Source organism: Chinchilla lanigera, unplaced genomic scaffold, assembly GCF_000276665.1.
Source record: "Chinchilla lanigera isolate Chin_1 unplaced genomic scaffold, ChiLan1.0 scaffold00058, whole genome shotgun sequence".
In the NCBI taxonomy this organism is placed as follows: Eukaryota; Metazoa; Chordata; class Mammalia; order Rodentia; family Chinchillidae; genus Chinchilla; species Chinchilla lanigera.
Window position 1 is genome coordinate 11,796,434 of NW_004955459.1, and position 15,167 is coordinate 11,811,600.

General features: G+C 44.5%; 1 protein-coding gene across 1 annotated transcript; it reads right to left on the reverse strand.

Moving 5' to 3' along the window:
- Window positions 1-3,001: 3,001 nt before the first annotated feature.
- Window positions 3,002-14,540, reverse strand: Ddx18 (DEAD (Asp-Glu-Ala-Asp) box polypeptide 18). The gene is made up of 12 exons (XM_005397693.2): window positions 14,359-14,540; window positions 12,095-12,821; window positions 11,642-11,742; window positions 11,345-11,544; window positions 11,141-11,255; window positions 10,242-10,381; window positions 9,414-9,575; window positions 8,823-8,975; window positions 8,036-8,149; window positions 6,402-6,458; window positions 5,727-5,904; window positions 3,002-4,393 (listed from the first exon to the last, which is right to left on the reverse strand). The coding sequence occupies exons 1-12, from the start codon at window positions 14,441-14,443 to the stop codon at window positions 4,251-4,253; spliced, it is 2,175 nt and encodes a 724-aa protein (XP_005397750.1). The 5' UTR covers window positions 14,444-14,540; the 3' UTR covers window positions 3,002-4,250.
- Between the last annotated feature and the right edge of the window lie 627 nt (window positions 14,541-15,167).

A 15,167-nucleotide genomic window follows, 5' to 3' on the forward strand; every position in this document is an offset into this window, starting at 1 on the left:
AGGACTTAACTCTGCCACAGCTCCGTCTTAGTTACCTTTCACTGCTAAGACAAAATATCGGACGCCCAGAATTAAGCAAGGAAAGGTTTATTAGGTCAGTTTGTGGAGGTTTCAGTCCATGATCAGCTGGCTCCAAGGCAGGGTGGCTTTACAGAGGAGAGCAGTTCACGGTGGGTGGAATAGCAAAAGCAACAGGAGCAAAAACGGAGGAGACAGCAAGCCTTTACCCTCCCTTATATTGTAAGCAGGCTCCCTGCCCCAGGGCGGGTGTAACACTCACACCTGTAATCCCAGCATTGGACCATGAATCAATCACAAACTCTAGAAGCCTGGCCCATGACTGCAGGAGGCTTTGGGGGACGTCTAGACACAAACCGTAACACCTCCCCAAGGGTCTTTTAGAGCTCAGCCCTTGGAGACGGTTTTCTCTTTGTGGTACATTTCTCCTGAATCTGCCTGAGATCCCTCACTGTGAGTTTGTAGATGGAATGGGAACCACTTTTGTACCTTACGTTCTTCCTCCAAGTCAATGTGCAAATACACATTAGCAGAATGAAGTCAAGGGCACTGCCCCTATGCTCTCACCTACCAGAGCCATTTCTATTGCCGCATCAGCCAGGACTGGAGGCCACACTTTTGTGCCCTTGCCCCAGTACCACTGGTGTTGTCAGGGTTCAGGTTCTCGGGTACTTGGTGGCTTCTCCTCTTGTGTCTTAGGACACCACTAGCATTACTTATGGAGAAACAGGGAGGACAAGAATGCCACTTCAGCCTACCACGGGGCTGTTCAGAGACTGGGAAAGTACCCTTGGCTTTGAACCAAGCAGAACAGCATTTGGATCCAGGCTGGGCCATTTGCTTACTAGCTACCATGGACTTTCCTCTGACTTCTGCTTCTTCCTTGAAGCACTAAGAGGATGTTGTTCTTCCTGGGGTGGCTGGGAAGCTTGGAGGAGTTAGTGCTTAGCTCAGAGCCCGAGGTCAGACGTATTTCTCCACGTCTTCCCAAGTGCATGACCGAGCATGACATGTACGTGCCCCCTCCTGCCTATTCTGCCCTTTCTTCTATGGTGAGGCAAATGAACACCCTTAGCACTCTTCTGCCTCTGTGAGGTGTCTTTAAGCCCAGCTGGTCCCAGGGCAGCAGCTGTCCTTTGCCTTTTTGCCTCTACAGAATTACAGATGCAGATGCTGAGTCCCACAGGGGAGAACAGCTTTCTTTTCAAGGACATGTGGCCGAAGCAAATTGGTTTCATCTCCTGTGCTGACAACAGGGATTCACCGCTGAGGGACCTGGGGCTTTGGCTGAGGGATGAGTGCCATGGGTAAAGGTTGCCTAGGGCACGCTTCTTCCTATGTGAGACATTCGAACAAAAGCACAGCTGCTTCCCTCTCGAAGTCCAAGCACGCGTACTCCCGAGTGCCACTCCACTTGTGGGTGATTAGACATTACTTCCTGTGCTGGTCATCCTCACTTAGGAAGATTAGAGAAAGAAAGGCTTACTAACAGGCTGTGTAAGAATGGATTCCAGGCTGGTTGTTTCCCAACCTAACTGTGCATGAGAAGCACCTAGTGATTCCTTGCTCCACCAAAGGCGTAGACCATCTAAGGACAGGGCAAGAAAATCTGTTCACTGAAGCTCAAAATGCAAGGTCAAGAATGATACATCTACAATCTCAGCACTCTGGGAGGCTGAGGCAAGAGGATCTCAGGTTTGAGCTCTGCCTAAGGAACTGAGCAACCTATAGAAACCATGCCTCAAAATAAAGAGGGCTGGGGATGTATCAGCCCAGTGCAAAGGCGCTGCATTCAAACCCCATTCCCACCAAAAATGAAGGAAAAGCCCCCAAAACAAAACAAAAAACCAGGACTGCACATCTGCATTTTCACATTGTTTGAAACAGCATTGTAACCAAAGACTTCTACACTGCAATCATACCCTGCCTGTACCCTCTATAGTTCCCGACATCAACAAGCTTGTAATTCATGATGAATTAGAGGTATTTATCTAAGGACACACACTGTTGTTGCCTCCAACTATAGTAGCCTTAAAAGTGGCACCAATCCACCTGACAGCTACTTTGGGGGACCCAGACTGTCAGAAATCCTGTCTTCATTGAGAGGCTCAAGCTGTGGGATCAGTCCCCGTGCCAGCTGCTTTTGGGGGCAAGGTTTTCACACTGGATGCATAAAGACAGCTAACATACAGAGCAACATACAAAGCACTATTCTCTAAGCTCCACGTTAGCTCGTTGGATTCCATGTTATGAAGAATGCAGTACTGCTTTTGTTTTACTGATGAAACAGGCCTAGAGAAGTTGGTAAGTAGCACAGCTAGAATCTGACCCAGGAATGGTGGTTCCTGGGCATACACTTCAGCACTTACTGAAATTATGAATGAAGAAAGCCCTTTGGGGATATCTGGAGTCCAGCTTTACTTATACTAAACTGGGTAAGACTAAAACAATTCATATACAGCAGTGATTAGTTGTCCATCGCTGACTGAGGACCTCTATTTGCACACAGTGAGCTGCGTGGCTCCAGGCCCTGTTGCCTTCTAACCTTCATGGATGGAGCCTCTTAATCTCACCTGCCAACCGCTCACATCTGCTACCAGCTGTGCTCTTGGCACGGGAACCTAAGGAACCCTTCGTGTGCACGTGAGCCTTGAGGATGCTGCTGGTCTGACCTGTAAGATTCTGCTACAGACTCCCTCGCCTCTGCACCCTGGCCTGGCAGCCGAAGGCCGTCTGGATGTCCCTAGCCTGGAGCATCCTGCCACAACAGTCCACACTACCCAGCATACAGTACCGCAGAATGTCTACAGCCAAGTTCATGTTCCTCACAAAACCCTTGCAGGCTGACTCCTACTGGGGACTGACAAGAGCAAGACAAAGAGGGACACTAGACAGGCTGGGACAGAGTCAGAAGGGGTCAAGCAGGTATTGCAGAAGCCAAACTTGGCAGACCGACCAATGATTAACAGAGCCCAGTCAGAAATGCAATATAAAATGATGGAGCAATGATTTAATGACATAGGGAAATAATATGGAACAATCTGGTTATTAGTAGTAGGCAGATGACTTCACTTTTGATAAAAAAATTAAAAAGTATAAATATACATATAAAAATCTGGAAGGTCACATCTCAAAATATCAACAGTATTACTTCTGTCCAGTGATTATTCTTCCTTTGCTTTTGTGTATTTTTTGAAACATAACTGTTTCTGAAACAAACAGTACTGAAGAGACAGTTATTTTATGCCAGGAGTTGGGAATCCAAGAAGCCAAGCCAGATGTTTAGGAGTCAAGGTCTGAAACGCAGACGCGCAGCCGGGACAATGCAGTGGTCATGCAGTGGTGGACACTGTTCTTCTCTTTTTCCACTGTCGTGCCGCTCATCCAATTCCTTTCTCTACACTTGATGTCCTCCGCACAATTACATTTAACAGGACTTTCTGAATATTAAATAGTATGACAGCAATTGGAACTCCTACTACATTTAGCTACTTTGGAGTTATACACCACACAAAACTGACTAGAAATCAAGTGGTCCTACACAAAAACACATTCCTGTGTTTTGTTGTTTTCATTTCAGTTTTCACTACACATGTATTTTTTGTTTCACAGACCTAGAAGAGGTAATTTTTTTCCTCAAGCACTGTTTCAGACTTGCTTTTAAATCTACTGATATCTGCCCTTGTCTTTTGAGTATGCTGCAGAGTTGGAAGGTTTCACAAAAATCCAAATCACGTCATGATGAACTTAAATATCTCCTTTCCTTCCTCCCTCCTTCCTTCCTAAGGAAAGCTTGTTGTTTTAAAGCCAGGAGCATCAAAACAGCACCTCTTACCTACAGCTGCTTGTGTGTCTCTCGAAGTGTTCTGCCCTTTCGAACTGCAGCATTTTAAGGAATTGCTCCAAATCCTTGAGGTCCAAGACACAAAACCAAAGGGTAAACCTATTTTCTTCCACATTACCACCACCTGTCTGGTATACTAGGTCCCTCTGCATAGTAAGGTAGCATAGCAACACTGCCACAAACATCTTCATGTAGCCAGAAGGAAAGGTACAAAAAAAAATTATATTGGTAGTAAAACAGTAACAAAAATTTTTGCAAGGAATATTTAAAATAAAAAAATTGTATGCTCACAGCAATGATAAAAAGACTTGATGGGCTACAAAAATTTCTTTGTAAACGAAAAAGAATTCATTTCAGGAGGGTTACTCTAGATCAAAAGAATTTGTCTTCAGTGAGAGAACTGCCTGGTGCCTGATGATTTCCTGCTAATGTGTTTAAAGATTTTGGACTTCTCGACTTTCTTGCTTTTCTGGTAGCCGAACCCGCCGCCGCCTCCTCTCTTCCTGTGCTTGCCTTCACTGCTGTTCACGTCTACAGGTGCAGGTTAAGGAAATCAACCAACCAAGGCGATGCGCTGCAATCTAACATCTACACAGAGAAAAACCACCAAGCACAGCAGCAGTGCCCTCGACCACGCCCCTTCCTGCAGAATGGAAATGTGAGGAGATAAGCTTGTGACACAACTGCACTGTACCAGGCGTGGCCACGTACTATGGACTAAAATGAGCAGGTTAAGATTTCAGAGCTGAGTGTAACAACTCTATTCATCTTTTTCTCCACCCAACAAAATTCAAGACAAACATGATAAAGTACCCTCAGTGTCACAATAAACTTCCATTTCTGCTGGAGCGGACTCAGGAACACAGTCCAGTGAAGGAGCTTCCTGTCCCAGGCAGCAAGTACCCACTACAGCAGACATTTACCCAGTGTCTACAGGCGATGGCAGCCCTGAATTTGGTTCTGCCCCCTTGCGAGGTACTGCTGCAGCATTAAGAATGGGCCTGTCTCAGGGGTCTGTTTCTTCCACTGAAACATGGTAATAAACACACTACAAATTGCAATAGAATCAACTGCAAGTACTCCCTTTGCCTTTTATCTTTAGTAACACGTTTTATTTTCTTTTGCCAAATGTTTCATTTACTTCTACAGTTACTCCTCGTCTAAGGAATGCTTAGACTCACAACCCGTCTCTTTTCTTGTACGTGTCTGTACGCCTTTTTTATAGATCCTTGATGATATTTTTTATAACAGCTTGTTTATACAGTACTGTAATTTTTGCTGACTGTCCTGTACAGGACAGTACTGTAGTTCTATGTTCTCTTGTAGTACTGCATGTAAGAGTTATACAAAGAAAAGCAACACTATCAGAGTTTCCTTTGACTATTCTTTTGTTCTGAATACTGCAATGTATATACTGTACGCAATTCCTTGTGGAACTGGAACTCAGTCGTTAAACAAGCAGTGTCTGTATAAAATTCTATTTGCTCTACGGGGTTTTAAACTTGGAAAGGTCCTGTCCTTTCTTTTTAGCCCTTCCTTCAAGTATCTGGTACAGTGCAGCCTTAGCAACCACCTGAGCTCTCACTCATCTCTGTGCTTCTGCTAGGAACAAACAACTTACCTCTGACTCTTTCTGATAGTCACAGTCCTTCATCTTTCTTAAGGTTTAAGGCATTAGTTGCTTCGTTCCCGTAACCCCATCCTGATAATTAACCCCTGCCCGCCCCCATGTCCACGCAGGATGAACCAGAGCCTCTGGTTGGCAACCAGAGCACACACCTACCTGCTGTTAAGCCCAAAATGTCCCCCTGTCGGGCTTTTGTTCCTTGATTGCAGGGTGACTTAGTAACCATAAAAAGGATACTGAGATCAACAAAAGGAGGCACCTTGAAACCAAATGACAGAGCAACCTGAGGCAAATTTAGGTTATTGACATCAAAGATCTGCTTCAGAGAATGGGAATCATATGCTCGTATGTATGACTTGTATGCTTCCTGGGCTGATTTATGAAGGAAGTAGTTCTTTTCAATCAACTTTTCAAGCTGAAATAGAAAGAAACATTGTACCTTTGAACCCAAGGTCTTTACACTGAGCTATATCCCCAGCTCTTTTTTATTTTTTTTTTAATGTTAAAACAGAGTCTTGCTAAGTTGCTAAAATGCCCAGCTTCAGTCTCCTAGAGTGCTTTCAATTCTTCTGCTTTGGTCTCCCAGAGTGCTAGGACTGTACGATGCTACACTTGGCTAAACATGTTTTAATAAAATAAAAAAGCAGAGTTCAAACATCACAAAACTTTATCTTGCAAAAACTGTTGTTAGAACCATTTGTACTAGGCTTGGATTATTTGCAGAATGATGCCGTGGTTAGAATAATGCTCAAGTTCTCAGAGCCCTGGGCTAACAGAAGGAAGAGAGCACGCAAAGAAACCTTAAGGATCACACAGTGTAGGTCCCTCCTTACAAAACGGCACTCAGACGACAGCGCCACTCACTGAAACACAAACACATGCTAACACTAAAGGGGTGTCGGGGGAGTGTACCTGAGACTGAATGTCAGAAATTTTAGACCAGGAGAAGTCAAATTCACTTAGTGGAACCTAGAAAACAACAAAATAAAGATTAATAAACTAGGGTGATTAACATTCCGATTCTCAGATGAATGAATAAAGTGAAAAATGTCCCATAACCAGTGAGGGAAGTTGAGAGGAACGAGGTCCCCGTACTTTTGATATAGCTCAGCAGTTCTTAAAAACAGACAGGATGCCCAGGCCTGAGGAATTCTCTCAGGATAGGCAGTGAAATCTTTCTCCAGTCTCCCTACGTCAATGCAGAGTTCCGGCTCTGCTCTGCTAAGTTCCCATGAGTCATGCCAACGAGCCTCATCTCTTCCTAATTAGTAAGACGAGTAACCAAACGGGACCCTGAGTTAGTGACGCATTTCTCTCTGGTGCCCTCTATGATGCTGGTTATTTGGACTGATGAACCAGCCTACAGTTTCTAGATAGAAGGACCATTAGCCCTTTTCCTCCATGTCACAAAAGGCCTCAGTACCATCCTGTGTCCTGAGGAAGGAGGCTGTGACACTAGAGGCCATGATGATGACAAACTCCTGTAAGAATAATTTGTCATCAGTCGTCACTTACTAAATAAACAGAAAAGCACAAGGCCTGTGCTAGCTAGTGGGAAAAAAGTAGTGCCCAAGTCCTGGACCCTGCCAAGACAGCGTGCTTGCAGCTTTGTGGAGAGCACAGGAAAATGACGAAACAACTCAAAAAGCATGTGTGCTGGCAGGATACAGGGGGCAGGAAAGCAGAAACAGCTTCACAGAGGTGAGAGCAGCTGGCTGAAACCAGAGGATTCAGAAGTAGGAAACTAGAGAAAGTGTGCCAAGGTTGTAGGGAAACTTCAGGGAACTGCAGTGAGTTCTAGGGCAGAGGAAACCTGCTTAGTAAGCCTATGTCTGGAAGGCTGAGGTGGAACCCAATGTCATGGAAGAGAAGGCCTGACACTCATCCGCATGGCCTGGCAGCAAGGAGCCACTAAGGCTTTGCGATTCTGTGCTGGTAGGTGGAATCAGGCCAAAGCCAGATCAAGTGGGTGGAGCACTGAGTGGGAGCTAACTGGAAAAAATATAAACCAACTTTCCCAAAAAGGCAGACTGGGGAAAGGCAGCAGGCAGTAGCTATCCTGGAGGCACTGGCAGGAGACTGGGTTTCACCCTCAATTCACACTTTACAGGGAGATGAGGTGGTAAAGCACTAACTACGAGGGAGCGTTAAGGGCAGAAGCTGACTGACAAAGGGACAAAAGGAGCAGAAGGAGGGGGCAGAGGCAGAAGTGAAGGGGATCCCATGGCTTTATATAAGGCAAGAACAGTCACCAGGAGGAGATGGCAGAGCACAGACGTGTGGGTGAGGGAGCCCGGGCAGTGGAGGTTGAAACAGGGCTACCAGGAATGGGGGAGGGGACTCTAGGACACAGAGGCATTGCTGAGCAACACAGAGCTAGAGGGCTGGGCCCGAACCATGGAAAATCTTCTTTGCCTGTGATATGACCTTTAGCAATGCCTTGACTCAAGACTCTCCCACTACGTCTAAAAACGGTGCCTGCTCACAGCCCCTACACCAAGAGGACTCTTGCCCCAACCTAATATTCCCCATGCAAAGTTCTTTACCTTGGACTGCTTCAAGTAACGAAGGAAACCCAATTCTTCTGGGCGCAAAATGAGCAAGGCATGCCCTCTTCCATTTAGGCCTCTGGCTGTTCTGCCCACACGGTGAATATATTCCTTTGGTGGAGAAAGAAAACCTGGGTGAAGGGACCAACTTTCACAGCAGCCTGGGCAATAAGGCTGTACTGTGCATCTGCCAAAGAGGGCAAGACGCAGGCAGCACGGCTGTATGGAGGGGGGTGCCACAGGGCTGGGGCACTCACCTTTACCGGGTCCTACAGGGTTAGGCTGGAAGACCTTTTGCCAACACTACCCCTAAATGCTGACAGGTCAATGACCAAGGCTGCACACCATGATGACATTAGCACTGTGACCTAATAAATGAGTCCTAAGTATACTTCATCTTCAAAATGGCTCTAAAAAATGTCAATTTATTAGATCCCACTGTTTGCTGAAAATAGTTCTTAATGAAGCTTATTCTACTATAAATGTTCAATATTTTTATCTACTTCTTAAGCAACAGTTACTTCCTTCAGACATCTGCTGCTCTGACTACATCACTCCAAGGCTGTAACATTCTTCCCGAGACCCACTGATGCTTCTCAAGCTCAATGCACATCCCCTTCTGGGCTTGCAGTGTCCTAGGCAATGAACTCCAGAGCAGTTCTGCAGAGCGGCTTCACAGAAGGGCTAATCCTTATGGACATGAATGTGTTTCTCAGGGAACCGGGACAGTAAGTGCATTCTTTAACAAGGAGCCATTCTGATGACACCTCAGGATGCCAGTTACCTTAGGGTCATCTGGAGGGTCATACTGAACGATCCAGTCGACTTCAGGAATATCCAGCCCTCTCGCTGCCACATCTGTACACAACAATATCCCTGAATCTGCATTGCAGAACTGGAAGAATGTCGTTGTACGCTTATTTTGTTTCTGCTTCCCCTAAAGAACAAAAAAATCCATTAAGAAAATTCTTTCTGGGATGCGTGGATATGCGTCCCCCCAAACTGTGGATTTGTTACACTACTTATTTCAAGCTTGGGCCAGGGATATAGCTCAGAGGCACAAGCGCCTGTCTGGTAAGTGCAAGGTTCCAAGTTCGGTTCCTGGTACCACAAAAGAAAAAAAAAACAAAAACAAACCTCAGTTCCTGGCCTATGCCCTATAGGCCCACTGGACTGCAAGCCTCTGGAGAAGATGGGTGTCCTACTCCTTTATAGTCCACATGCAGCAGAGCTCATTCTCTACAGGACTGATCACCCAAAGTGAGCCAATGACTCAAAACTACACTTAGGAGACAGAGCAGCAACTCCAGTTCCACAGTCTACAGAACTTTACAGGCTTTACTTACTTTTAAATAAACTTCATACAATGACTTACATGAATGGCCAAGACAGGCAAATCAATGTAGTTCAGCAATTCGTAGTGGTATTTCACGGACATACAGGATGAAAAGAAGACCATGAGCTTCTTCTTTCGGTTCTTCTTAAGAAATGTAAAGAGGAGAAGGAATCTCTTTTCCGAAGGACAAACAACGTATCCCTAGAAATGGTTTGGGTAAACAGATACAATTAGTCAAGTGACACTTTCAGGTTCACAAACCAATACCGATAGAGAACACTGGCAAAAACAGCCCTGTACCATGAGGTTTTCCAAACCATGGATGGATGTTATTTGTTGTGCTGGAGATGGAACTGAAGGCCTGGCACATGCAAGGCATTGCTCTAACACCGAGCTGTATCACCGCCCTTCCTGCAGCATTTAAACGCTAAGCCAACTGAACATTTCTAAGCTACACCAAGTGACAAGAAAAATATTCACGAAGAGACTCAATCTTTCAACCCAATTTGCATGTAACGTCTTCTACTGTTCACAGCGATGCACATCGAAGTGTCTTTCTATTACTCAACTCCCCTTGAATGTTATGGAGGCTAAGAAAACCTTTTCTACTTAACTTAAAGTAGAAATGATTACTGAGAGTGATTAATAATTCTTCCCGTATGATAAGCAGTATCAACAGAGCAGAGAGCTGACCACGTTATTCAGTGTTTATGGTATTTTATACCAGGAGACTCAGAGACCCAATACCCAACTTCTACCTGAATTCAAAATTCATTAGCCTATTTGCTTTTTGGGTGATTTCTGAACAATTACAAGGAAACATCAAATAAAAGCCTCAAGTTTCAGGTTATTTATTTTAAAAAGTACCTGCTCAAGACCATCCACTGTGGCATTAGTTTTGTCATCATCCACGCCAACATACAATGGCTCCTTTTTCAAAGAAATCCTTGCCAGGTCTTCAACTTTTCGAGTTTGTGTGGCAGAAAAGAGCATGGTCTGTCTGCGTACTGAAACAGACACATGTAAAAATAATCCGCATCTTTTAGGGAATCTTTATAATTACTTCACAATACAAACACAGCTACTATGGACTACACAAATATTACAAAGGGTGAACTTTATGTCTAAAACTTTGATAGCTAGGATGCACACAAGATAGGGTACAGGGACAGTACACAGATCAACAGTCTCCTGGGAGAAGTGACTTGTGAGGAGGGAAGCAGGGAAGAAGGGAACAGGGTATCAGGAAACTTTTGGGGGTGAAGGACACATTCATGATTGCAGTAATGGTTTCCAAGGGGTAATTAGGCCGAAGAGCATCAAAAATTGTAGATTTTAAATATGAACAACTTACTATGCAATTATACTTCAATACAGCTTTAAGACACAAATCACACAATGAATGGCACAGTGGCTTTACTAAAGATAAACAGTTTAAAATGTGACAAGATTATAGGTGAGGTAATGTAGAAATCAAATATAACACAGAAGGCAATGAAACTGGCCACTTGGGACATGTTAGATAAGGTAGGAAGAGGTAAGATGTCAGAGGAGGGAGTGAGACATATATTAAGACTGCTCAACCTGCATTATAATCTGTGACACAGCTAAATAAAATTAATAGTAAGTCTAATGCCTGTCTTACAGTTTAGCTCTAAGATCAACTGGCAGACCCGCTTCATTTGCTATTATTGTAACAGTTTTCCTACAGGAACATCTATCACTTGTTCTACTTTGCAAGCCACAAACAGATGCTACCTACTTACCTGGCAGAAGTTTAATAATTTGCTTTAATTCTTCTTCGAAACCAACATCCAAGATACGATCTGCCTCGTCAATAACCAGACACTGTAGGTTTTTATACATAAACCCTGGGGTATTCTAACAAAACAAATGGGAAGAAAGACTGTCAGTTTTCAGGTTTATGTTTCCTACAAGACCCCGAGAAGCACTACGTAACAGCGTCCTACTTGCATATGATCCAGCAGGCGGCCTGGTGTGGCCACAATGATGTTGATCCCATTAACAAGTTTCTGGGCTTCTGCAGATCTGTTACTGCCACCCATGATCAAGCCATACGTGTGAACGTGGTGAGTCATCAGCTCCTTAAGAACACCAAACGTCTGCATGGCCAGTTCTCTCGTAGGGGACAGAATAAGGGCCCCTGTTCCTAAAGCCAGAAAAGGTAAGATGGTTAGTCAAACCACAAGTCCCTGAAAGCCACAATAAATTTCAAGTGATACAATGACAGAAAAAGACCAGCTTACCATTCCTGGGCATGAACTTTAACTTAACAATGAGTTCAATCACAGGGATGAGAAATGCAAGGGTTTTGCCACTGCCTGTTTTTGCAGCTGCTAAGAGATCCCTTAAAAAAAAAGGAAAGGAAAAAGACATACTCATTCAATAATTACTTAATGAACGCTCAATTTGCACTATGCACACGCTTTAGGCACTAAGCTAGAACGAGAAGAACAGTCCATGCTTCCCCTAACACCAGTATCATCTCCTTGGGTTATATACCCAACTCAGAAATAAGAGCCATGCTACAGAGAAGTGCACACTTTGCTTCATGTATCAGATAACCTGAAGCTTCCAATCCAGGCTGGGTACATGACCTAACATACACTACAAAATTAATAAAACATACTGATACTTTCTTTATAATCTCACAACAATAGAAACAGTTATTAACACCCAAGCATCATTATTAATCATACCTGCCTTCCAGAAGAGGTCTAATACTTTTATGTTGAATTTCAGTCATGTTTGTGAAACCCATTTCTTTTATTGCCTTCAGAGTGTTTTCATTGACAAGATCAGCTAGAGAAGCAAAAGAGGTATCCTCAAAAGCTCCTGTCAGTCCCAGGGGCAGGCTGGGCAATTCGCTGTCACCTTCCTCACCATCTGACTTCCCCACACCATCTTTTGTTTGTCCAGGAGTTTCCATGCTTTCTTCAGTTTTTGCTTTTTTTGTATCAGGTCCAGCATCATTCACTATTTTTCTTTTTTTCTTCTTTTTCTTTTTTGATACGGAGTCAGGAGACTGTGTTGCTGCTTGTCCATTGGCTAACACAGTAGATTTGTGGGGGAACTTTTGAACTTTGACATTTTCCACTGTCTCTTCAGGCTCATCTCTATTTTGAGCATCTGACAAGCCCACATTCACAGAATGTTTTGGAGATTTTTTAACTTTTCTAACGCTCCCTGTCTCTTTAGGCTCATCTCCATTTTGAGCTTCTGACAAGCTGGCAGCCACAGAAAGTTTCACGGATTTTTTAACTTTCACAACTTTCCCTGCTTCTTCAGACACATTTCCATTTTCAGCTTCTGACAAGCCCACATTTGTAGGCTGTTTTAGGGATTTTTTAACTTTTTTTTTGACTCTTGTTGTTTCTTCAGGTACAATGCCATTGTGAGTTTCTGACAGGCTCGCATTTGAGGCTCCTGTTTAAAATCAGAACGTATACTATGAGAAGGGGCAGGCTTATTCGAGACATTACAATCCCACACAAGAAACTGCATGACTCAAATTACATTTTCCTTCACTTTCACGTTCATTGTTCAAATTAATTGAAATTTTTGGTGTTCTACTAACTAAAAGTAAGCTTTCTTTGAGGAAAAATACTGAATGGAAAAGGGAAAGCTGTACTGATTTCTTAATTTCAAAATATCTTATCTATCGCCAAGGAGGAGCTGGGGATTTAGCTCAGCGGCACAGCCACTTGCCTGGCAAGCGCAAGGTAGTGAGTTCAATTCCAGGTACCGGAAAAACAAAACAAAACAAAAAAGAGCTTTGTCTATCGCCAAGGAGTTTGGGAGCAGAAAACTTCAGTGAGGTCACAAACTTATGGGACCAGACAAGGGCAATAACAAAAATATTCTTAAGTACTTGATAAACATAATGAATTAAAGACATTTACATCTTATTTATACAACTGCCACTTCTATAAGCTCACAACATTCAACCTTAACTCTTCTAGTATATAGTGAATTGAAAACTTCATGAACTAAATTATTTGTCCAATATTTTTCATATACAAATACACAAGAATATCTTACTGAAGTGTTTGTCTACATAAAGTAAGAAAATACAATAAAACCACCTTTTGTTCAGATTGTTACCTATGCCTATACCAAGAGATGGTGAGCAACGTTAAGTATTCTACACGAACTAGAAATACAAGGGGACTCCAAAACACAGCGCTAAAACCCACAAGCCTATTTCCTACGCCAGGATTTCTTTCAATCAGTTAATGGTTGCTGAAAATCACTTGGGGCAAGGAAATATGCCTTGGACATTTCCTCGGGGACGTGCACGGAACCTCGACAGCTGACACATCAAGATCTCCGGTCCACTGCCAGGAAATTAGGACTGCCAGATGAGGTAAGAAAGGTGCCACTTAGGTAAAAACCCTTTCGAATTAAGTCACTCTGCAGAACACAAGTATGGAGAAACTCTCAAGGAATTAAGAACCTACAGCAGGGAGTGACAAGAACAGGCGGCTGGAGAGGCTCAAGTTCACGTGTGCACACGACACCGAGAGCTGTGGCACTTAAGCCTTTGGGGGGAAGAAACACACGAACAAAACACACGGTAAGACCGGAAGATGCGCCGAGATCAAAGTTCCACTAGTGTTTGGGATGGGGAGGGAAGGGGGACGGAGCGGGCCCGAAGTCGGTGAGCGAGTCAAAGTGGACTAAGGTGCAAAAGGCAAGTTAGACGGAAGCCCAGCCGTGAGCATGGAAGGCAGGCCTCTCGATCTAACTCCGTGGTTAGGGACGCATGCGCCTCCGGCCCACGCAGACCTGGGGCCACAGGGAGGAGCAGCAGCGAGGGCCGGTCTGGCCGATGCCCGGAACTCCAGCTCGGCCCCAGGTCGCTCGCGCTCCGCGGAAGCCGCCCGCACGCGCCGGGCCGCGACTCGCAACCTGCGCCGCCATCCGCAGCCCCGCCTCAGCCACCGCGGTCAGCGCAGCTCACCCAGCAGCTTTAGGTTCCGCTGCCGCAATTTGAGGTTCCGCTTCTCGATCTTCTTGCGCAGGAGTTTCATCTGCAAGTGCGACATTCTGGCGGAGAAACGCCTTCACCGAGGTGCCGGGCTCAACTCTCCCGGTTGACGTTACTTCCTTTAGGGACACACGTGCGCGGCTCGCGCAACAGGAAATGCGTCATAGGAACGAGTGAGCCCGGCGGGGCGGAAATGATAGGAAATGTGGTCTTGGGGACCACGTCTGTGCAGCGCCCCCTAGAGCAGCGGAGGTCAGGCGGTTTATGGGGTTTGCCTTGTGCTGGAGCTTGCTGTACATTTGGGTTTGGGGAATTTGACAGTTTGAATTTCCTCTGGACGGAAACGGAATCAACTAAGTGGAATAATCATGTGCCTCTGAAAATCCTGTTTCCCACTGCAGGAGCCTATCCCAATATCTGTTGAAGTTTTTTTGGGTATGTTTGCAGTACACAATGATTATATTCATAGTGGGGAGTTGGTACCTGTACGTACATAGCAGATCTTTTTTTACTTCCCCTTTCCGTTCTCTCCTCCATCTCCATCTCTTGGACCCCTTCCCATTTGAAAAGGAGATATGCTCCTATTTCCTATTATCTTTTATTTTGCTCTTAAAGTATTGTATTTTTACTTTGGAGTTCTCATGAGAAATCGTGTAATATTTAAACTTGTGTGCCTGATTAAGTTCACTTAATGTCATGGTCTCAAGGTGCATCTGTTTTCTTACAAATGAGTCAAATTTGTCCTTCGTCGGGATTTTTCTTTTCTTTTCTTTTTTTCTTTC

Coding starts and splice junctions, on each gene's coding strand:
- Ddx18 (XM_005397693.2), bottom strand. CDS start 14,443: ATGTCGCACTTGCAGATGAAACTCCTGCGCAAGAAGATCGAGAAGCGG. Junction 9,576..10,241: donor CAGTGGATGGTCTTGAGCAG/GTACTTTTTAAA, acceptor AACCATTTCTAG/GGATACGTTGTTTGTCCTTC. Junction 6,459..8,035: donor GTTACTTGAAGCAGTCCAAG/GTAAAGAACTTT, acceptor GTTGTTTTCTAG/GTTCCACTAAGTGAATTTGA.